Source organism: Bufo gargarizans, chromosome 8 (genome assembly GCF_014858855.1).
Source record: "Bufo gargarizans isolate SCDJY-AF-19 chromosome 8, ASM1485885v1, whole genome shotgun sequence".
In the NCBI taxonomy this organism is placed as follows: domain Eukaryota; kingdom Metazoa; phylum Chordata; class Amphibia; order Anura; family Bufonidae; genus Bufo; species Bufo gargarizans.
Window position 1 is genome coordinate 150270248 of NC_058087.1, and position 23177 is coordinate 150293424.

Here is a 23177-nt window from a genome sequence, read left to right on the forward strand (position 1 = left end):
CAGAGTGCCCTGGACCCCCAACAAGGCTGAAGGTTCTCCTTCCCCCCAAAAAGTGGAAGGTTCTGAAGACTGTCCGAATGCACTGTAAATCTGCCGTCACCTGTTAGAAATGTGCCAGGTAAATACATGAGCAGAGCAAACCAGTTCTGTTACATTTCTTGTGAAGTTGTATTTGTTTCCAACAAACGTTGCATATTGCTATGTCGACTCTGCAGCGACACAAACTGGAGCAGCAGCACTCAAAACAGTAGGGGATTAAGTGGTGAGTATCTCATCTTTTATTATTTTAGCACATTTAGGGGTACTGGACAGATTTGGTAATATGTCTGACATCCCCTTTATTTAGGTGTATAAGTGTACTAACAAGGCAGAAGGTCGGAGTGGCAGATATCATTGGGAGCACTGAGTGTTAATGAGAGCACTATGACATTCTTTATTAATGTATGTGGTTTTATGATGTAGGAATTGGCTGCAGAGTCTTTACAGGTGAAATATTTACAGTATTTGACATGATTTGTAATACCCCAAAACAGGGTTGCTGCAAAGGTTTAATTGCTGTAATGTCATATTGCTGAGTTTAATGTTATGATTTATCATGTTTGTATACCCAACAACATTGTATAAGAATTAACATCTTGTCTCAGTGTCAGGTTGATGGACCTGGGTCCACCCCCGATTGGTGAGTGTTGAGCCTAATTCTAGCTGTGGTACAAAGACGACATGGATATGTGAGCTCCTCAGAGCTAGCCCCAAGTTCAGAGAACATCCATCTTCTACAGCCAAGGAATCAACTTTACCATCAAAGTGCTCCAGAGAATAGGAAGATTAGAAGGTCTAGATTGAAGTCAGGCAGCAAGATATTGAGTAAATCTATGACAGAGAGACCTTACTGCTGTGAGAGGGAACATTGCTAGTGCACCCTTTCACAGTTTGAGATAGTTGGGCCAACCATATCTTAGAGCTGTACCCCTCAGCCCAGGAATTACAGAACCATCTACCAAGAACCTTATTGCATGTCTATGGTTCTGCTCAGAGACTTCAGAGAAACACCAAGAGAAGAAATACTACAGCCTCCATCATTGCTGCTGTCCATATGTTGCTATGGAGAAAGGATTGCACTGTTATATGCTTTGTACTACTGTTCCCATTTTGTGAAAAGAGACTTATTTATTGACACCAACTGGCCTGGTTACTGACTCCAACATTTGCAGCCAATGTCACCTGCTCTCCTGCCTTGCACCCTTACAAAAATCTAACATCAAGGGCAACCCACATCAGTGCTAGTCTGTTTTTCTGCTCTGTTAGAGGAGCAAAACAATGAAAATAAAGGAAGTGCCAGATCTGGCACATAGCTTACACAAACGGAGCTGAACAGATCCCCATTGACTGTAATAGGGTCCGTTCAGGTGCCGCTGTTTTAGTGTAGAAAAAATGGCTGTATGCCAGACTTTGATGTCAACTCTTTTTGGGAGAATCTGAAACAGAGGCCCTGGAAGGAGCCTCTAATGCAAATGTGAACATACCCTAAGTCTAATATTTCTCTTTTACTAAATGCAGCTCTGGTCCAGCCAAAGATTGTACCTTTTTCTTCTTATCCTGAATATATATTGCTGCGAGTGCTTGCACACATAGATTTTTGATTAAATGTTCCCAATCATAGTTAAGAAAATTGATGTCTGCTGTTTTGCAGGGCTATTAATAACTAGAGGATTTCATTGATCATTTTGAAGACCCGTATTCCATATTCCTGTGCACGGCAGCCATGGAGGAGGACGTCCAGTTAGAAAGTGACAACTGTGAGAGGAGCTCGGGAGTGAAGTTAGACCGGAACATATCTGTTAGCGAATTTTCCTGCAATTGTTGCTATGATATATTGGTGAACCCCACCACCCTGAAATGTGGTCACAGCTTCTGCAGACATTGCCTCGCCCTGTGGTGGTTGTCTTCAAAGAAGACTGAGTGTCCCGTATGTTCTGACAAGTGGGAAGAGTGTCCCAAAGTGAACATGCTTCTTAGGTAAGTAGAGGTGGGGGCTTAATGTAATTCTAATATATTTTCATGGTAAAATCTATTTGTTTGAGGCAAAGATAATATATTCTGCTTGTGTCCTACAAGCTAAGTGGCTCATCAGCAAAGTGCAATGGTAATTTCTCCTCTTTGTCCATCTATAAGAACTTTATCACCTATTCAGTTGATACATGGTAACTATTTTATTGGTTGGAGTATGCACCCTGGTACCCCGTTGTTCACAAAACAAGGTCACAGAGTGAATGGAGTGACTATCTTGTACATGCGCTGCAGGACTCTAGGACCCTGTTCTTGTGATTGGTGGTGGCCTAGCTGTGGATAGGCAGTAAGTTCTCATTTTTGAGACACCTTTCATACGGAGCTGTTAGTGGGCCATAAGATTGTGTCAAAGGGTTTTGTAGGATAAAAATTATTGTATATTAATATGAAGGCACTTTGCAAGAAAACCCACATCTCTGATGTAAATGTAAGTGTTACAGAGAGTTAAAAGATGATAGAAACATCATGCAGCGCTCAAATACATCACCTTATATACAGGGGATACAGAGAGCTTTTCAGAACATGCAGCACTTTAAAGACAATGGGCCAGATTTATCATTAGCTCAAGTCAGAATAATGGAGTGAAAAAGTCCCCCAAAAAGTCCCAAACGCTAAAACTGCACACAAATTTGCGACTTTTTTCTGCTCTGCACTATGCTCGCCAGTTTTCTGAAAGTGGGCGTGTTTTCTTATGTAAATTAATCTCTAGACAGATTTACTATTGGGACTATTTAAAAAGTCGCAAAAAAGTCGCAATTTCACTCCAGTGAGGACCATGCTTATCTTATGAGACTTTTTAATAGAACATGCAACTTTTTCATAAAAACGTGCGACTTTTTCATAAAGACTTGCGACTTTTGTAAAGCTGCTTACTGATGGATAAACTGCTACCGTCAAACCACATTTATTACAGTCTTAAAGGGCCGATCATAAATCTGACTTGGCTAAAACTGACTTTAGCCATATGTGAAAGTGGAGTGAGCTGTCAGAGGAATGATAAATCTGGCCCAGTGTGTCAGCTGTAAATTACCTATTGTTTAGGTCACATTTTAAATATTTTTTATACCTTCGATAATGTTCCTAAACTTTCAATTCTTGCAGTTTTCACTTTGATCACTGAGGCTACTTTCACATCTGCGTTTTCCTTTCTGGTTCTGAGATCTGGCAGAGGATCTCAAAACCAGAAGAAAACGCTTCAGTTTTGTCCCCATTCATTATCAACGGGGACTAAACTGAACAAACCGGAATGGAGTGCATCAGAATACATTCCGTTCAGTTTTCTTGCATTTCCATGCCAGACACAAAACCGCTGCAAGCAGCATTAGGCTAGGTCTACACAACGACATTTGTCGCGCGACATTTGCACTAATGTCGCACGACAATTTTTATAATGGCAGTCTATGGTGTCGCACTGCAACATGCGACATGCTGCGACTGCTACGCAACAGTCGCAGAAAAATCCATCTCGAATGGATTTTCTGCGACTGTCGCGTCGCAGTCGCAGCATGTTGCATGTTGCAGTGCGACACCATAGAATGCCATTATAAAAATTGTCGCGCGACATTAGTGCAACAAAATTTTGCGCGACAAATGTCGTCACGTAGACCTAGCCTTATTGCGTGCGGCATGGGAAACTGAACATGCTGGATCTGGCACCAAAAACCATGTTCACTGGTGCCGGATCCATTTTTTACTGACATGGAAAAACCGGATCTGGCGCTCTTTGATTTACAATGATTGGCATGTTAATTTTCAATTTAATACAACCGCATCCGAACGGAAAAGTTGTATGAAATCAAACTGAAGCTCTTTCTTCCCATTCTGTAGAGATCACTTCTCGTGATCATTTCATCTTTAGAAGCAGGATTACAATGAAAGATATCTGCATATAGATAACACCACCATTCACAATAGGTGATGGCCACAGCTTATCTACTCTCCTCCCCACACAATAACCTCAGTTCACAGAAGAATGGGTCAATGAGTCATCTCCAGTCTGCATGTTCTTATGTTAAGCGATAAAAAAATAATGAGGTTGAGCGCCACATCGAGCGATACCCGTTGTAATATAGTGCATAGAGATAGGCACAAAATGGAGGTGCTTATCTAGTGTTGTTGTGATGAGCCACATCAGCATGTTATTCCCCAACCGAGGTTCAAATCATCAGCAAGGGTCTCATGATCAACATCACTTGGAGTAATCAGAAAGTATTCACCCCCCTTGACTTTTTTTTGTATTTTGGTGCCTCACAACCTGGAATTAACATGGATTGTTTGAGGATTTGCATCATTTAATTTTACAGAACATGCCCACAATGAAGTTTTTTTTATTTATATTTTTATTTATTTTTTTATTGTGAAGCATACAAAAAATAGGACAAAATAACAGAAAAAGGCAATGTGCATAACTATTCACCCCCCTAAAGTGAATACTTTGTAGAGCCACCTTTTGGGGCAATCACAGCTCCAAGTCAATTTGGATAAGTCTCTATGAGCTTGCCACATCTTACCACTGGGTTTTTCGCCCATTCCTCCTTGCAAAACTGCTCCAGCTCCTTCAAGTTGGATGTTTGCGCTTGTGAACAGCAATCTTTAAGTTTGACCACAGATTTTGTATTGGATTGAGATCTGGGCTGTGACTAGGCCATTCCAACACATTTACATGTTTCCCCTTAAACCACTCAAGTGATGCTTTAGCAGTGTGTTTGGGGTCATTGACCTGCTGGAAGGTGAACCTCCGTCCTAGCCTCAAATCACGCACAGAGTGGTACAGGTTTTGCTTAAGAATATCCCAGTATTTAGCACCAATCATCTTTCCCTCAACTCCTCCAACTGACCTGTGTCCCAGTCACGGCTGCTGAAAAACATCCCCTTTTCTTTGGGTGATGTGATGTGTTGGGTTTGCTCCAGACATAGTGTTTTCTTTGATGGCCGAAAAGTTCAATTTTAGTCTCATCAGACCAGAGCACCTTCCTCCATACATTTTTCGGAGTCACCCTTTTTCGGCAAACTCACAACGTGCCTTTTTGTTTTTAGCTGAAAGTAATGGCTTTCTTTTGGCAACTCTGCCATAAAGTCAAACTCTATGGAGTGTACAGCTTATTGTCATCCTATGTACAGATACTCCAGTCTCTGCTGTGGAACTCTGCAGCTCCTCCAGGGTTACCTTAGGTCTCTGTGCTGCCTCTCTGATTAATTCCCTCCTTGCCCGGTCCGTGAGTTTTGGTGGGAGGCCGTCTCTTGCCAGGTTTGCTGTTGTGCCATGTTCCTTCCATTTGGGTATGATGTGATTGATGGTGCTCCTGGGGATCATGAAAGGTTTGGATATTTTTTTATAACCGAACCCTGACTTACCCTTCTCAACAACATTGTCCCTTACTTGTTTGGAGAGTTCCTTGGTCTTCATGGCAGTGTTTGCTTAGGTGTTGCACCCTCTGGGGTCCTTCAAACAGGTGTGTATATGTAATGACAGATCATGTGACACTTAAAGATTGCACTCAAGTGGACATCATTTCACTAATTATGTGAATTCTGAAGGCAATTTGTTGCACCAGAGCTTTTTATGGGCTTTCTAACAAAGCGGGTGAATACATACGCACATGCCAATTTTCTGTTTTCTATTTCTAAACAATAGTTTTATTTGCAGTATATATTTTTCTCATTTCACTTCACCAACTTTGACTATTGTGTTCTGATCCATCACATAACAAAACATTGAACTTAAGGCTGTAATGTAATGTAAGGAAAAAAGTATTTTGCAAGGCACTGTATATTTCAGATAGCAATTAAATGTCCTTAAATAAAACATGTTTCTGGGACCATCCCCTTCTTTAGTCACAATGCACAGGTTTTATAAAGGTACAACAATGCTATAAACACCCATTTGGGCTACAAAACAAATCACATAAGGAGGAGGGACTTTATAATAAACTCACATGTTCTTCAGTATATTCAGTGAAGTCTGATGAAATCAAATATACAGTATTTAACAAAACTAGGTATGTTTGACATACTATATCATTTATTGAAAATGAATTTATTGAAAATTAAGTGTCTCTGAAATAAGTATACACTGAAAGTCATGAAGTCTCCTAAGAGACAAACCAACTCCCCAGTCTTGGAGAATGCTATGGTGATGTGATCTCATGTAACCATGTGACGCGGTCTCCTAAGAGGCAAGCAAACTTCCTTGACTCCTTGGAAAACTCTTCTGTCATGTGATGTAATTATTTGATGTGGTCTCCTAGGACACAAACAAGATCCCTTCAAACATATTACTGCTAATATAGATGGCAATGAACGAGTGAACACAATGCTGTATGTGCAAAAACGCAACAATTGTGGCAACATAGACTTCAATAGACAGGCGAATTTTAAAACCCACAGGGACTCTTTCTGGCCACAATAGTGATGAAAAAGTTGTTTCAAGAGGACTAACACCTGGACTGTGGCATGCCAGAGTGGGATCCATGGAAAACTCCCATGGAAAATTATGTAGTTGACGCAGAGTGTGGTAAGTTGAATTCGCAATGCGATTAATATAACCTCCATTAATCGCAATGCGATTACAACTTAGATCTGAGTTCCTAATGGTTGTATTGCTAGAATTGACGAATATAGCACTATATTCTCAATCTTCGTTATATTCTAGCAATACAACCATTAGGAACCCAGCTCTAAGTTGAATTCGAAATGCGATTAATATAACTTGTATTAATCGCATTGCAATTACAACTTAGATCTAAGTTCCTAATGGTTGTATTGCTATAATTGACGAATATGTCTATATATCTGAATATATACTCATCTGTCAACTTCACAGGGACAGACCAAACTCTGACAGATCAAACTCCCTGTTTAATGCACCGCAAACCACCGCAAACAGTCCATTTGCACAACCGCAAACTCCCCATTTGCACAAGGTTGGATACCAAGCTAGCTATGTCCCGTTCCTTGTCCTCATTGACGTTATTGAAGGTCTCTTCCTCCACCCAGCCACGTACAACACCAAGGGTCCCCGAAAGGTGACAACAAGCCCCCTGGGATGCCTGCTGTGTTTAGTCTTCCACCTCCTCAAAGCCACCTTCCTTCTCTGACTCCTCTTCTTCAGACTCCTCTCTCTGCGTTATTATAAGGTGTGTTAAGTAGTACTATTCCTATCAGTTTAATCCTTGTTACGTCCTCTATCAGGGGACGTGTATATGGCATCGATTTTAGGAACTGGGAGATGAAAAAAGATGCTTGGTCGGTCCTCCTACTTCCAATTTGGGGCACTGCACGTGCGCCGTGTAATGTACTGTGCAATCCCAATATGTGTGGTGTGTTAAGTAGTACTATTCCTATCAGGTTAATCCCTGTTACGTCCCCTATCAGAGGACGTGTATGGAATAGATTTTTGACAACCGCAAAGAGTTGTCAATAGTTGACACACTCATGACATAAATTTTATACCTCTATGCGTCAATCTTGGTGTAGTGATGACTGTGCTCGTGCGCATGTTTGGGAGATTGCAGGCGATGGGGTTTTTTCAAAGCCTATGGTCGTGCTGAGGTAGCTCAGTGACAGTTAAGTGACCCAGAAAACAATGATTCTGCAGTGTGGGCCCATTGTTGGCCTAGTAGGCTTTAATGATCACCTTAGATGATCACAAAGAAAATTAATGTTTTTTCTATGCAAAATTATCCAGCCGATCGCTTTTGGTCTGTTCACAATGAAGCAACGACCTTATCATCTGGGGTGTGCCAACACTGCCATTGCCAACACACTCATAGAGGTGGTCGCTTCATTGTGATACGCAAGCCCCCTCACCACAACAAGGTAATGATCATGAAGGGAAATTGACACATGTATGTGCCTTTTTTTTTTGGGGGGGGGGGGGGGGGGGGGTTTTGAAGCCACAGTGCAGTACCAGAGGCCAGAAAAATTAGGCATGTACACATGCCTGAAAAATTTGGTATTGTTGCAGCCGCTGCCAGAAAAATTTATGTTTGTTTCCCAGGCAGAAAGTGCCCTAAAACATTGCGGCTTGAACCCTAGTTGGTGGCGGATAAGTCACGTAAGTCATCTGACTTTCAGAGATAAAATACAGCAGCGTGTGGACCATTTTTAGCCCAAGGCAGCTCATCTCATCACCAGGCCTTTTTTAGTCGAATGTATTGCCCACTGTCAGTCCATTCGGGATCCATCACTCATTCATCTTAATAAATGTGAGGTAATCTAGACTTTTTTGACCTAGTTGACTTTGCTTCTCAGTGACAATACCTCCTGCTGCACTGAAGGTCCTTTCTGTCAGGACACTTGAAGCAGGGCAGGCCAGAAGTTCTATCGCAAATTGGGATAGCTCAGGCCACAGGTCAAGCCTGCACACCCAGTAGTCAAGGGGTTCATCGCTCCTCAGAGTGTCGATATCTGCAGTTAAGGCGAGGTAGTCTGCTACCTGTCGGTCGAGTCATTTTCTGAGGGTGGACCCCGAAGGGCTGTGGCGATGAGTAGAACTTAAAAAGCTCTGCATGTCCTCCATCAACAACGCGTCTGTATAGCGTCCTGTCCTTGCCGGCGTGGTCGTGGTAGGAGGAGGATTACTTTCACCTCTTCCCCTGTTAGATTCCCGTTGTGCTGTGACATCACCCTTATACGCTGTGTAAAGCATACTTTTTAATTTATTTTGGAACTGCTGCATCCTTTCCGACTTCCGGTAATTCGGTAACATTTCAGGCACTTTCTGCTTATACCGTGTGAATGGACCCTTATAAGTCAGTTAGTTGGGCGGCGGCGGCAGTGGCGGCCATTTTATGCAAGCTCAGTGCACCAGCACTGCACCTGAGCTTTTGTGACATTGAAATCCAAGCTTGAAAAACAGCACTAATAATCTGGTTGTAAAAAATCCCCTTTTTTGGCAATATACAACATCTGGTGCATTTGCAGGATTAGTCAGTATGCAATTTAAGCTAGAAATACAGCCATAATTTTCTGGGTTTTTAAAAACACACTTTTTTGCCAAAATACAAAATTTTTCTGGCCTTGCAGCATCAAAACGTTTGAAATTCCAAGGTTATATACTGCTGTCATATTCAGTTATTAATCAAATACCCATTTTTGGCAAAATCTTTACTTGCAGGCTAGTGTGATTCAGGGCGTGTGAGATACACCCTTTATATACTGGGGTTATATTGCTCTATTAATAAAACACCTTTTTTTGGGCAAAATACACAATTGTTGCGCCCTTGCAGCATCAAGACGTTTGAAATTCCAGGGTTATATACTGCTGTCATATTCAGTTATTAAACAAAAAAATATTTGGCAGCCTTTGCTGCAGATGTCATTGTGAGATACACCCTTTATATATTTGGGTTATATTCAGATAACTGAAATACCGCCATTTTGTGCACAAATCTTTAATTGTGGCCTAGTTTGGTTCTGGGTGTGTGAGATACACCCTTTAAATACAGGGGTTCTATTCAATATTTAAAATACAGCCATTTTGGGCACAAATCCTTAATTGAGGCCTAGTCTGGTTCAGGCGTGTGAGATACACCCTGTACATACTGTTGTTCTATTCTACTATTAATTAAACACCCATTTAGGGCAAGATCCTAAATTCCAGAAATATGAGGAGAGTGTCAAATAAGGGACATGGCCCAGGTCGTGGTGCTGCTGGTGGAGCTCCTGTTGCAGGGAGAGGACGTGGTCGATCTGTACCAGCTACACGCACAAGTGAAACCCCTGCAGCGGTATTTGGTCGGGCCTAATGTGGCTCTACGAATGGTGAGGCCTGAACAAGTACAGGCGATAGTAGATTGGGTTGCTGACAGTGGCTCCAGTTCCTTCACATTGTCTCCTACCCAGTCTCCTGCTGAAAGATCAGAGTTGGCACCTACAGCCGATGTCCATCAGTCTTTCACCTCACCCCCTTGCAAATCAGCCAAGCAGTCTGAGCCCCAAGTCATGCAGCAGTCTCTTCTGCTTTTTGATGACTCTGTTAGCAGGGTTTCCCAGGGCCATCCACCTATCCCTGCCCCAGAAGTGGAAGAGATTGAGTGCACTGATGCCCAAACACTTTTTCTTTCAAGATGAGTACATGGGACGACCACCACAGCACGTCTCGGATGATGACGAAACACAGGTGCAGTGGCATCTCTAGCTTTCAAATTTTGGGGGGGCACACTGGGGGCCAGGACAAAAGTAGGGGGGGCAGCTATAACAACGACACATTTACACAAGTACGCTTAGAAATGCTGCGATACTTTACCCAATACCTAAAACCGCAACAGGGAAGAAAAGTCCTGCTGTCTGTGGTTTAAAAAATATTTAAAAAATCACTCAGATTTCAACATGTCCTAGCTGCCTGTGGATGACACTTTTATAGGGAGGGGGATCTGTGGATGACACTGCTATGGGGGGGGGGATCTGTGGATGACACATACCGTATATAGCATCTTATGCTATATGTGTCATCCACAGATCCACCCCATGACAGTGTCATCCTCATTTCCCCCTCCTTAACAGTGTCATCCACAGATCTCCCTCCCCGCCTCTCACAGGAGTGTACATTTGACATTTCTAAACTGTAATCCATATCCTGCAGTAACTTTAAATCAGGATTAAGCGGCCGCTCATCTCTACTAGTACCTTAACCTTACACCATTCGGCTAGCTTCGGTAACAGGGCCAGGCTACAGCCTACAGGCACTGCCTGTTAGTTGTTACCGAGCGAGTGCCGATTTCTGCAGGTAAGAGCATACGGATTGCAGTATAGAAGAAATGTACACTCCTGTGAGCGGTCCAGACCAGTGGCGGATCCAGAGCCTGGTCTCGGGAGGGGCACTTCCAGATTATTTTCTGTCCGCCGCCACAGAACAAGGGTGCTTATAGAACAGACTACACAGTGTAGAGGTATACTGTACATTGTGTGGCACAGTGTAGAGGTATACTGTATATTGTGTGGCACAGTGTATGCTATATGTTTATAACAAACACATTTTTTACATGAAAACTTACAATTACTTGGCTTGGCCCTTGGGGATCTCGGACACCACAAGTGCACATCCACTTCCTTAAAGAAAGCCATTCCCAAATCACAGCTGCAAAGGGTGAAAAGAATTGTTTCTGATCCCCAACTGCAGGGACAGAGGGTAGATGAGATGTTGCAGAGATTTAAGATGAGGGGTTACCCACTGCAGATACTTACAGAGGCTACCACCTAAGTACAAATAAAGAAAAATGAGGGAGATCTACGTATTGCATTTACCCACAAATACCATCCATATAATGGAAAATTTGATGGTATTATACGTAATCATTGGTCACTGTTAGGTAAGGTGTACCCACAGATTGTCAAATTTAATAATGCACCCTTGATTTGCAACAAGCGAAGTGCCACTTACCGAGACCAACTGGTACGTGCAGATTTTGACACTATGAAAATCACATCAATACAGAGGACAATTGGTACTGGCAAGAATGGCACTTACCCTTGTTTGCACTGTGTATAGCAGTGGCGGATCCAGAGCCTGGTCTCGGGAGGGGCACTTCCAGATTATTTTATGTCTGCTGCCACAAAACAATGGTGCTTATAGAACAGACTACACAGTGTAAAGGTATACTGTATATTGTGTGGCACAGTGTATGTTATATGTGTAGAACAAACATATTTCACATGAAAACTTACTATTACTTGGCTTGGCCCTTGGGGATCTCGGACACCACTTCCACACTTTGGCCGGGGGCTCGGCGGAGCTGATGTTGTGTTTCATCCTAATGAGAAAGATTTCATAATAAGGATAGCAGAGCAAGGAGAGGCTGGTGCTGCTACTAGGGGGTTCTACCATGGGGGAGTAATAAAGCCCACCATAATGCCCCCCCCCCGTAGAAATAATTCTCCTTATAATGTGCCAGTATAAAATACCTCTATATAGTGCCCCCAGTAAATGCCCCCATAGTGCTCCTCTCCCCCTTCCTCCTAGTGCCCCCATAATGTACCAGTATAAAATGCCCCATATATCGTGCCCCAGTAGATGCCCTCAGTGTACCTCATTTGCAAGTATAAAATACCCCTTCTTAGTGCCCCCTGTAGATGACCCTATAGTACTCCTCTCCCACCTTCCCCATAGTACCCACCATGTGTCCCAGTATAAAATGCTACTGTACAGAGCCCCCCATATAAAATACCCCTTTGTGGCCTCAGTAGATGCCCCTATAGTGCCCACCAATAATGTGCCAGTAATAAGAGCCCACCCCCCATCACGTGCCAGTAATAAGAGCCCTCCCAATGTTCCAGTAATGAGCCCCCATCACGTGCCAGTAATAAGCCCCCCATCACGTGCCAGTAATAAGCCCCCCATCATGTGCCAGTAATAAGCCCCCCATCACGTGCCAGTAATAAGCCCCCCATCATGTGCCAGTAATAAGCCCCCCCATCATGTGTCAGTAATAAGCCCCCATCATGTGCCAGTAATAAGCCCCCCAATGTGCCAGTAATAAGCCCCCCATCATGTACCAGTAATAAGCCCCCCAATGTGCCAGTAATAAGCCCCCAATGTGCCAGTAATAAGCCCCCCCAATGTGCCAGTAACAGGAGCCCCCATAATGTGCCTGTAAAACTATTGTAAAAAAATAAATAAAAACACTTATTCTTACCTCCATGTCAGCGATGCGGCCCTCAGTGTAAAATGTTCTAGTGACTCACGGTTCTTTTAACTCAAAGAATCGAATGAGTCTCTAACTAAGTCGGATCTTTAGATTCTTTCAACCTGTGACTCATTCGATTCTTAGACTCCCTCCTGTACAGTGTGTGACTCAGTGCTGCTTGCCTGAGCTCTGATTGGTTGCAGGCCAGGGTGGGCGGGGAGGGGAGGGGCTGGCTTCCTCTCTAGGATCAGAATACACTCCTCCCTGTTGTGGCGTCTCTCTGCTCTTCATATACATAAATAGAAAATAGGCCAGCACTACTCACTATTATTGTAGCAATTCCAATACGTGGTGGTGCCTGCAGCGTTAAATCCTGGTCCTAGGATTCCCGTAGTAGACAATATAGAATAAGCCACGGCACTCCAGAGGGATTCCAATCAATTTCTTTATTACACCTTGTGTAGCACACAAGGTGTAATAAAGAAATTGATTGGAATCCCTTTGGAGTGCCGTGGCTTATTCTATATTGTCTCTCTGCTCTGCTATCTGACTGAGCGGCTTCACACGGATCAGCTCAGTCAGAGGAATGGACTCCTCCGGTTCAGTGAACTGAATCTATTCAAAAGAACGATTCGTTCATGAACCGGACATCACTCATCTCCCTGTGCCCGACTGTGGCGGCTCACTTGGGGGGCCATTTTAGTTGGGGGGGCACATGGGGGGGCACAGCATGATGTAGGAGGGCCGTGGCCCCCTCTGGCCTCCCCTGGCGACGCCACTGCACAGGTGCCACCTGCTGGGGCTTTTGAAAGTGTGCAGACCGACAAGGAGGGCAGAGGAGAAAACTGGGTGGAAGATGATGTGGAGGACGATGAGGTCCTCAATGCCACATGGAATCAAGGTCATGCGAGTGACCTATGTAGTTCAAAGGAAGAGGCGGTGGTCGCACAGAGCCACCAGCACAGCAAAAGAGGGAGCAAAAGCGGAGCAGCCGTCCTCTAGACAGTACGCCTGCTATTGCCCACCGCAGCAAGGGACCGAGCACACCAAAGCCAGCTCCAAGGAGTTCCCTGGCATGGCAGTTCTTTAGACAATGTGCTGATAACAAGACGAGTGGTTTGCACGCTGTGCAATCAGAGCCTGAAGCGAGACATAAACGTTCTCAACCTAAGCACAACCTGCATGACCAGGCATTTAAGTGCAAAGCACGAGCTGCAGTGGAGTAGATACCTCAAAAACAAAGAAAGGTCTCTGGCTCCTCCTGCTTTCTCTTCTGCTGCAGTCTTGGACTCTTCATCCACCTCTGGAGTGACTGTGCCACCTGCCACCCCGCAAACAGAGGATCTTCCAGCAACACCACCACCTGGGTCACCAAGCATCTCCACAATGTCCCACGGAAGCATTCAGCTCTCCATCTCCCAAACACTGGAGAGGAAGAGGACGTACCCCCCTACCCACCCGTGATCCCTGGCCCTGAATGCCAGCATTTCTAAATTACTGGCCTTTGGAATGCTGTCACTCCATCTGGTGGAGACGGACAGTTTTAAAGGCCTTATGGCGGTGGCTGTCCCACAGTACGTCGTGACAAGATACCACTACTTTTCCAGGCAAGCCATCCCTTCCCAACCAAGTAGGGGACAAAATCAGGTGTGCACTGCGCAACGCCATCTGTTGCAAGGTGCACCTCACTACGGATACGTGGACCAGTAAGCACGGTCAGGGACGTTGTATCTCCATAACAGCACACTGGGTAAATGCATTGGCGGCTGGGCCTGAGGCAGATTTCAGTTTGGCGCATGTTCTTCCCCTACCAAGGATTGCAGGGTGCTTCAGTTTGCCTCCTGTTGCTTCCTCCTCTTACTCTGCAGTTTTAAAATTTACCGTTTTGGGGGACAAACCCCACACCGCGCAGGAGCTGTGGACGGGCTTCGAACAACAGACCGATGAGTGGTTTGTGCCAGTCAGCCTCAAGCCCGACCTGGTGGTGTGCGATAATGGGCGAAATCTCGTAGCAGCTCTGGGACTAGCCGGTTTCACACACATCCCTTGCCTGGCGCATGTACTGGATTTGGTGGTGCAGAGATTCCTTAAAAATTACCCCGACATGTCAGAGCTGCTGCATAAAGTGTGGGCCGTCTGTGCGCGCTTTCGACGTTCTCACCCTGCTGCTTGCCTGTCAGTGCTGCAGCGTATCTTCGGTCTTACTGCTCACCGCCTCATATGCGATGTGCCTGCAAGGTGGAACTCCACCTTGCACATGCTGGCCAGACTGTGCGAGCAGCAGCAGGCGATAGTGGAGTTTCAGCTGCAGCACGCACAGGTGAGTCGCTCGGCGGAACAGCACCACTTCACCACCAATGACTGGGCCTCCATGCGAGACCTGTGTTCCTTGTTGTGCTGTTTCGAGTACTCCACCAACATGGCCAGTGCAGATAACGCCATTCTCAGGGTAACTATCCCACTTCTATGCCTCCTTGAAAAAACGCTGCTGGCGATGATGGAAGAGGATGTGGCACAGGAGGAGGAGGAAGAGGGATCATTTCGTAGGGTTTCCGGCCAGTCATTCCTAAGTGGCTCCAAGGGTGGGTTCCTGCACTCACAAACGCCAGGTGCACAATTGTCCAGCCAGGGCACAGTTCTGGAGGATGACGAGGTGGAGGATGAGGAGGAGGAGATGGAGGAGGAGGAACCATGTTCACAGCAGGGTGGCACTCAGACCAGCTCATGGCCATCACTGGTGCATGGCTGGGGGGATACAGAGGACACAGACGATACAGCTCCCACAGAGGACAGCTTTTCGTTGCCTATGAGCAGCCTGGCACACATGAGGGATTACATTCTGCAGTGTCTCCACAACGACCGCTGAGTTGCCCACATTCTAACTTGTGCTGATTACTGGCTGGCCATGCTGCTGGATCCCCGTTACAAGGACAACGTACCATCCTTAATTCCGTCACTGGAGCGTGATCGTAAGCTGCGCGAGTACAAGCGCATGCTGGTAGACGCGCTGTAGGTGGCATTCCCACCTGACAGCAGGGGGCACAGTGGAAGCACAAGGCGAAGGCAGAGGAAGAGGTCGCCAACGCAGCTGGGGCACCGCCAGCACCTCAGAAGGCAGGGTTAGCATGGCCAAAATGTGGAAAAGCTTTGTTAGCACGCCACAACAACCAGCACCACCAGCTGATATGGAACGTCTTAGCAGGAGGCAGCATTTCACCACACGCCTACACATATTGAATGACGGGTCTGCCCCTTCACTTTCTGGGTCCCCAAATTGGGCACATGGCCTGAGCTTGCCCTTTATGCCTTGGAGGTGCTGGCCTGCCCTGCAGCCAGTGTATTATCTGAACATGTGTTTAGCACGGCAGGGGGGGTCATCACAGACAAGCGCAGCCGCCTGTCCACAGCCAATGTAGACAAGGTCACGTTCATTAAAATGAACCAGGCATGGATCCCACAGGACTTGTCCATACTTTGTGCAGAATAGACATGTATACCGGCCTTAACCAGCTATTGTTATACTGCAGCGCAATTGCTCATTCTTGTATTTTGGATATTTCACACTCTTTTGGAGTGTACCATAATTAAAAAAATTAAAACCAAAAACCAGTGTTGGCTAACTCGTCCTCCTCAGCCGCTACGTACACCACTTCCTCAAACTCCTACTCCATATTCAACTCCACTTCATAAATCAAATTTTTATTTTTTTATTTCTACAGATTTTATTTCATGTCATTTCACTACTTTGTCAGTTACATTTTCTAGTGAAATTCAGCAATTTTTGTGTGTGATGTACCACTGCTATACCTATTAGACTGGTAAAAAAAAAAATTAATTTGTTAGTTACATTTAAGGGTGAAATTCACAAATTTTTGGGCGTGAAGTACCACTGCTATACCTAGTAGACAGGTTAAAGAAATAAAAAAATTGTCAGTTAAATTTTCTGGTAAAATTCACCAATTTTTGGGTGTGATGTACCACTGCTATACCTATTAGACCGGTAAAAAAAAATTGTTGACAGCTTAATAAATTTCAATAATTTTTCTTTTACATTTAAGGGTGACAATAACCAATTTTTTTCTGTCATAGACCCCTGCTCTACCAAGTAAACAGGTTAATACATTTCTGCAATTTTTCTGTTGACATTATACAATTTTAGACGTGAATAAACCCCTGCTCTGTATAGGTGACAGGGAATAACATTTTAGAAATTCTTCTTTAATTTATGCGCGCCACCTCCTTTGATTCAATGCTTAAACTTTAACAAGTTGTACCACATTTGCGCTTCAATAATTTGTCCCACATTTCGGCTTTACTCATTTGTCCAAAATTTGCGCTTCAACACTTTGTCCCACATTTCCGCTTTACTCTTTTAGCCCACATTTGGGCTTCTGTAATTTGTCCCACATTTGCGCCTCATTAACTTTTCCTATATTTCCGCTCGTTCCCAATTTTTTTAAAATAAATTTATCTACCTTAAATTTGGTCTCATTTTCTCACGCTCCCTCTCCGGCGTGGAACCCTGATTCGCCGATAACCGTGATCAACATGGAAGGCTCAGAAAAGAACATTGATAGTTGATAGAGAAGATATCCAAATGGATGGTGGATGTCACTAGGGCACCTCTACATAGGTGACAGGAACATAAATTTTAAAAAAATCGTCAATTATATTGTCAGGTGACATTTTTCAAATATTGCCATATAGAAACCCCTGCTCTGCATAGTTGACAGGGAATAAAATTTAAGAAATTCTTCATTAATTTGCGCCACATCCTTTAATTCAATGCTTAAACTTTAAAAAGTTGTCACACTTTTATGCTTTAATACTTTGTCCCATATTTCCGCTCTATAATTTAAAATTTGAAAAAAATGAATCCTCCCTTGGATGTGGTCTCTCTTTCTCACACTCCCTCTCTGGCCTTGAACCCTGATTCCCTGCACACGCCTACACAAACTGAGTGACAGGGGTCAGCCCCTGCAACTTCTGGGTCTCCAAATTGGGCACATGGCCTGAGCTTGCCCTTTACCCCTTGGAGGTGCTGGCCTGCCCTGCAGCCAGTGTATTGTCTGAACGTGTGTTTAGCACAACTGGAGGGGGTTATCACAGGTTATATTTTCCAATGTTTTGGGGTGTACCCTAATTAAAAAAAAATTAAAACCAAAAAGCAGTGTAGACTACCTCCTCCTCCACCGCCGCTTCCACCTACACTGCCAAATCCACCGCCGCCTCAACCTCCTACTCCATATGGACCTCGTCCTCCTAGATCAAGATTATTATTATTTTTTTAATGTATTTTATATTATTTAAAGTCATTTCCCTATCCACATTTGTTTGCAGAGCACTTGCCATGCTCTTAACCACATTTTGATGCCATTTGCAGCCCTCTAGCCCTTCCCATGACATTTTTACAGCCATTTTAGTGCTCAAAAGTTCGGGTCCCCATTGACTTCAATGGGGTTCGGGTTCAGGGTCAAGTTCGGGTCCCGAACTCGAACTTTTTTTCAAAGTTCGGCCGAACCCGTCGAAACCCGAACATCCAGGTGTCCGCTCAACTCTAATCATGACCATTTTTACAAAACAAAAGTGCAATGCAGAACACACTTATCGCTACAGGAAATATTTCTGAGATTTGGTCAAATGGAAAAAACTCAAAATACTCCAGTTAATTAAACACCTGTAAATTTTTTAACCCCGTCATCTACTCATAACAAAAAGTTAGTAACCCTCACTCAGTAATATTTCCTTTTGCAGGGAATAGGTCAGGTGTATTTCACTTATCTCAACAAACTAAAGACAAATTTTGATTGGAGAAAATATCCATTTACCTTTTCTACTTCCATCTAATAATGAAATTATTGGTAGAAAATAGGGAAGAGACGTGGAAGGGGGCAGGACGACCGGCCCGTCTCATTTATTATTTCCTACTCACTACATACAAAATTACTTAAATCTAATTTAAGCTTGTCACAGGGTCAGCGCCTAAGTTATGTAGAGTTATGGAAAAATTAGTACCCAGTCCCATACACTGATAAAAGATCTTGAAATTAGCAGACGTCAATTACACCTTCTCTTCCCAAAGACCAAAGTATCTTTTTCAGAGATTATACTCAGATTAGCTTGGCATAACCAACAAGAAATCTACAGGAGAATCAATAGGCATGTGGTGAAGGTACTAAAGGCTGTTAACAGTTTTTAATAAAGTCACATTAATGTGGAAGGATTTCTGTCCAGCCTATATAATGAAGATGCAATCCACACATCAGAACTTTGATATGATATATTTAATTATTTTGATTGTGTAGTGACTGTGCTTGGTATCGCACGCAGCCCCATTCACTTCAATAGGACTGAGCTGCAATACCAAGCACAGCCACTATGCAATGTACAGCGCTGTGCTTGGTAATCATAGAGAAGTCTGCGGCTCTCACAGGAGTGCTGGTGTCTTCACAAACAGCTGATCCGTGGGGCTACCAGGTGTCGGACCCCAATCGATATAATACTGATGAACTATCCTGAGGAGAGGTCGTCAGTATCAAAATCCCAGAAAACGCCTCTAATTTTCTTCCTTGATAAAAAATTTTATGGTCCAAGTGAGTTCTGCAAAGCAAATCTCTGAATGCTGTTAAAACCTGCTCTGGCAATATTGGTGCCCACATAATAGAAATCAGAATTGAAGAAAAGCTACAATCAGAAAATAAAAGCAGATTAGAAAAAATAATATGTGTCACTCTCTGATGTTAATTACAGTAAAAAAAAGTATATGTAACATTTCCTTTCCTTTAGATGGAGTCTGTCGGGTGCTTTTCTATAAGTACGTGCTCAGCCAAGCATGCATGTGTTTTATGCGGGGATCAGGATAGATCAAAAGTTTGGCTGACAACTTTTTTAGGTTTAAAATTCCATCCCATACATCTGAATGCATGTTTGTCACATGTGGGTACATTTCTGCAAGCTTCATTCAGGTAAATGGGAGGTTGCATAAGAAATGTATGTGTGACTGTACCTTTATACTATCAAAACAGCTGATTGTTTGAAAATTAATGGAGACCTAGTCTTACAGACTTCACCAGCGCCCTCTTCTGACATGAGAGAGATCGGTTTTGGCCAGACTACTTTTTGAAACTTTTATGAAGGAGAGTCTCCTGAGATGCAATCTTTTTTTAAATAATTTCCATGTGACATAACAATGCTGCCCTCTGTTATTCCTCTTGGGAAATTATGAACAAAATGACAACTTGGTGTTAACATCCCTCTTTTCAGTTTTCTGTGTCCCTGCAGAGCCTGCCACAGTCAGCACTGATTGGATAGTGCCAGAGTGTATAGACACACACTCCTTTGACAAGGGGATTAATAACACCCATTCATTGATGTGTGTATTTCCAGGAGGAAAAACTGAGGAATGGCGCAACACAAGGTTGTAAAAAAGGCTGTTTCAGAATTGATGTTCTATGGCGATTATATTATACGTCAGAAGAGTTGACAGACCCTGCATATAGGAATTTGTCATTAGGTTACAGCACTAGAGTTGAGCGAACACCTGGATGTTCGGGTTCGAGAAGTTCGGCCGAACATCCCGGAAATGTTCGGGTTCGGGATCCGAACCCGATCCGAACTTCGTCCCGAACCCGAACCCCATTGAAGTCAATGGGGACCCGAACTTTTCGGCACTAAAAAGGCTGTAAAACAGCCCAGGAAAGAGCTAGAGGGCTGCAAAAGGCAGCAACATGTAGGTAAATCCCCTGCAAACAAATGTGGATAGGGAAATGAATTAAAATAAAAATTAAATAAATAAAAATTAACCAAAATCAATTGGAGAGAGGTTCCATAGCAGAGAATCTGGCTTCCCGTCACCCACCACTGGAACAGTCCATTCTCAGATATTTAGGCCCCGGCACCCAGGCAGAGGAGAGAGGTCCCGTAACAGAGAATCTGTCTTCATGTCAGCAGAGAATTAGTCTGCATGTCATAGCAGAGAATGAGGCTTCACGTCAGCCACCACTGCAACAGTCCATTGGCATATATTTAGGCCCAGCACCCAGGCAGAGGAGGGAGGTCCCGTAACAGAGAATCTGTCTTCATGTCAGCAGAGAATTAGTCTGCATGTCATAGCAGAGAATCAGGCTTCACGTCAGCCACCACTGCAACAGTCCATTGGCATATATTTAGGCCCAGCACACACACAGGCAGAGGAGAGAGGTCCCGTAACAGAGAATCTGGCTTCATGTCAGCAGAGAATCAGTCTGCATGTCATAGCAGAGAATGAGGCTTCACGTCAGCCACCACTGCAACAGTCCATTGGCATATATTTAGGCCCAGCACACACACAGGCAGAGGAGAGAGGTCCCGTAACAGAGAATCTGGCTTCATGTCAGCAGAGAATCAGTCTGCATGTCATAGCAGAGAATGAGGCTTCACGTCAGCCACCACTGCAACAGTCCATTGGCATATATTTAGGCCCAGCACCCAGGCAGAGGAGGGAGGTCCCGTAACAGAGAATCTGTCTTCATGTCAGCAGAGAATTAGTCTGCATGTCATAGCAGAGAATGAGGCTTCACGTCAGCCACCACTGCAACAGTCCATTGGCATATATTTAGGCCCAGCACACACACAGGCAGAGGAGAGAGGTCCCGTAACAGAGAATCTGGCTTCATGTCAGCAGAGAATCAGTCTGCATGTCATAGCAGAGAATGAGGCTTCACGTCAGCCACCACTGCAACAGTCCATTGGCATATATTTAGGCCCAGCACACACACAGGCAGAGGAGAGAGGTCCCGTAACAGAGAATCTGGCTTCATGTCAGCAGAGAATCAGTCTGCATGTCATAGCAGAGAATGAGGCTTCACGTCAGCCACCACTGCAACAGTCCATTGGCATATATTTAGGCCCAGCACCCAGGCAGAGGAGGGAGGTCCCGTAACAGAGAATCTGTCTTCATGTCAGCAGAGAATTAGTCTGCATGTCATAGCAGAGAATGAGGCTTCACGTCAGCCACCACTGCAACAGTCCATTGGCATATATTTAGGCCCAGCACCCAGGCAGAGGAGGGAGGTCCCGTAACAGAGAATCTGTCTTCATGTCAGCAGAGAATTAGTCTGCATGTCATAGCAGAGAATGAGGCTTCACGTCAGCCACCACTGGAACAGTCCATTCTCAGATATTTAGGCCCCGGCACCCAGGCAGAGGAGAGAGGTCCCGTAACAGAGAATCTGTCTTCATGTCAGCAGAGAATTAGTCTGCATGTCATAGCAGAGAATGAGGCTTCACGTCAGCCACCACTGCAACAGTCCATTGGCATATATTTAGGCCCAGCACCCAGGCAGAGGAGAGAGGTCCCGTAACAGACAATCTGGCTTCATGTCAGCAGAGAATCAGTCTGCATGTCATAGCAGAGAATCAGGCTTCACGTCACCCACCACTGCAACAGTCCATTGTCATAAATTTAGGCCCAGCACTAGTGTTGAGCGGCATGTCCCATATTCGAATTCGCGAAATTTTGTGAATATTCGAAAGAATATTCGTAAAATATTCGCGATTATTCAAATTCGTTATTATTTCGCATATGCGATAATTCGAATTATCGCATAATACATATGCTATGCAAAATTCACATGTGCGCTAATGAAATCGCCTTACGAAGATTCGCAACTCAATTCAATCACTAATGTATGAATGCAATGCCCTTTGCCTCTGTTCTGGGACAAGTGTAGATATTCGCATGTGCGCTAATAAAATCGCCTTACGAAGATTCGCACCTCAATCACTTTCTAGGGAATGTGAGACTTTTGGGAATCAATCGAGATACAGTGGGGGGTGATGACAGTAGTTGACAGAGTACAGATCAATGTAATCTGTAAGGTGGAAAGTAAAATAAAAAATACGAATATTCGTAAATCGAATTTTACGAAGTTCTACGTATTCGCGAATATGGTGCTATACTATATGAATGCACAGGCCTTTGCCTCTCTGTTCTGGGGACAAGTGTAGATATTTGCATTTGCGTTAATAAAATCGCCTTACGAAGATTCGCAGCTCAATTCAATCACTAATGTATGAATGCAAAGCCCTTTGCCTCTGTTCTGGGACAAGTGTAGATATTCGCATGTGCGCTAATAAAATCGCCTTACGAAGATTCGCAACTCAATTCACTAATGTATGAATGCAAAGCCCTTTGCCTCTGTTCTGGGACGTGCCGATATTCGCATGTGCGCTAATAAAATCGCCTTACGAAGATTCGCGCCTCAATCACTTTCTAGGCAATGTGAGTAAGATCTGAGCTGTTGGACCTTTGGGAAACAATCAATTATATGTGTACTGTAATTTTGTGGGGGGGGGGGGGGAAACAAAAAACGAATATTCGTTTTTACGAATATATAGCACTATATTCGAAATATTCGCGAAATCGCGAAGTTGCGATATTCGCGAAAAAAATTTGCTTTTCGAATATTCGCGCTCAACACTACCCAGCACCCAGGCAGAGGAGAG

At 44.1% G+C, this 23177-nt stretch overlaps 1 protein-coding gene across 2 annotated transcripts in view; it reads left to right on the plus strand.

Moving 5' to 3' along the window:
- Positions 1-212: 212 nt before the first annotated feature.
- The window catches only part of LOC122945702 (bifunctional apoptosis regulator-like), a 106033-nt gene continuing 83068 nt past the window's right edge, over positions 213-23177 (plus strand). For both annotated transcript variants that reach the window (XM_044304857.1, XM_044304858.1), the window contains exons 1-2: positions 213-262; positions 1691-2016. In XM_044304857.1, coding sequence (XP_044160792.1) covers positions 1763-2016 — 254 coding nt within the window. In that variant the 5' untranslated portion in view covers positions 213-262; positions 1691-1762. The remainder of the gene's footprint in view (positions 263-1690; positions 2017-23177) is intronic.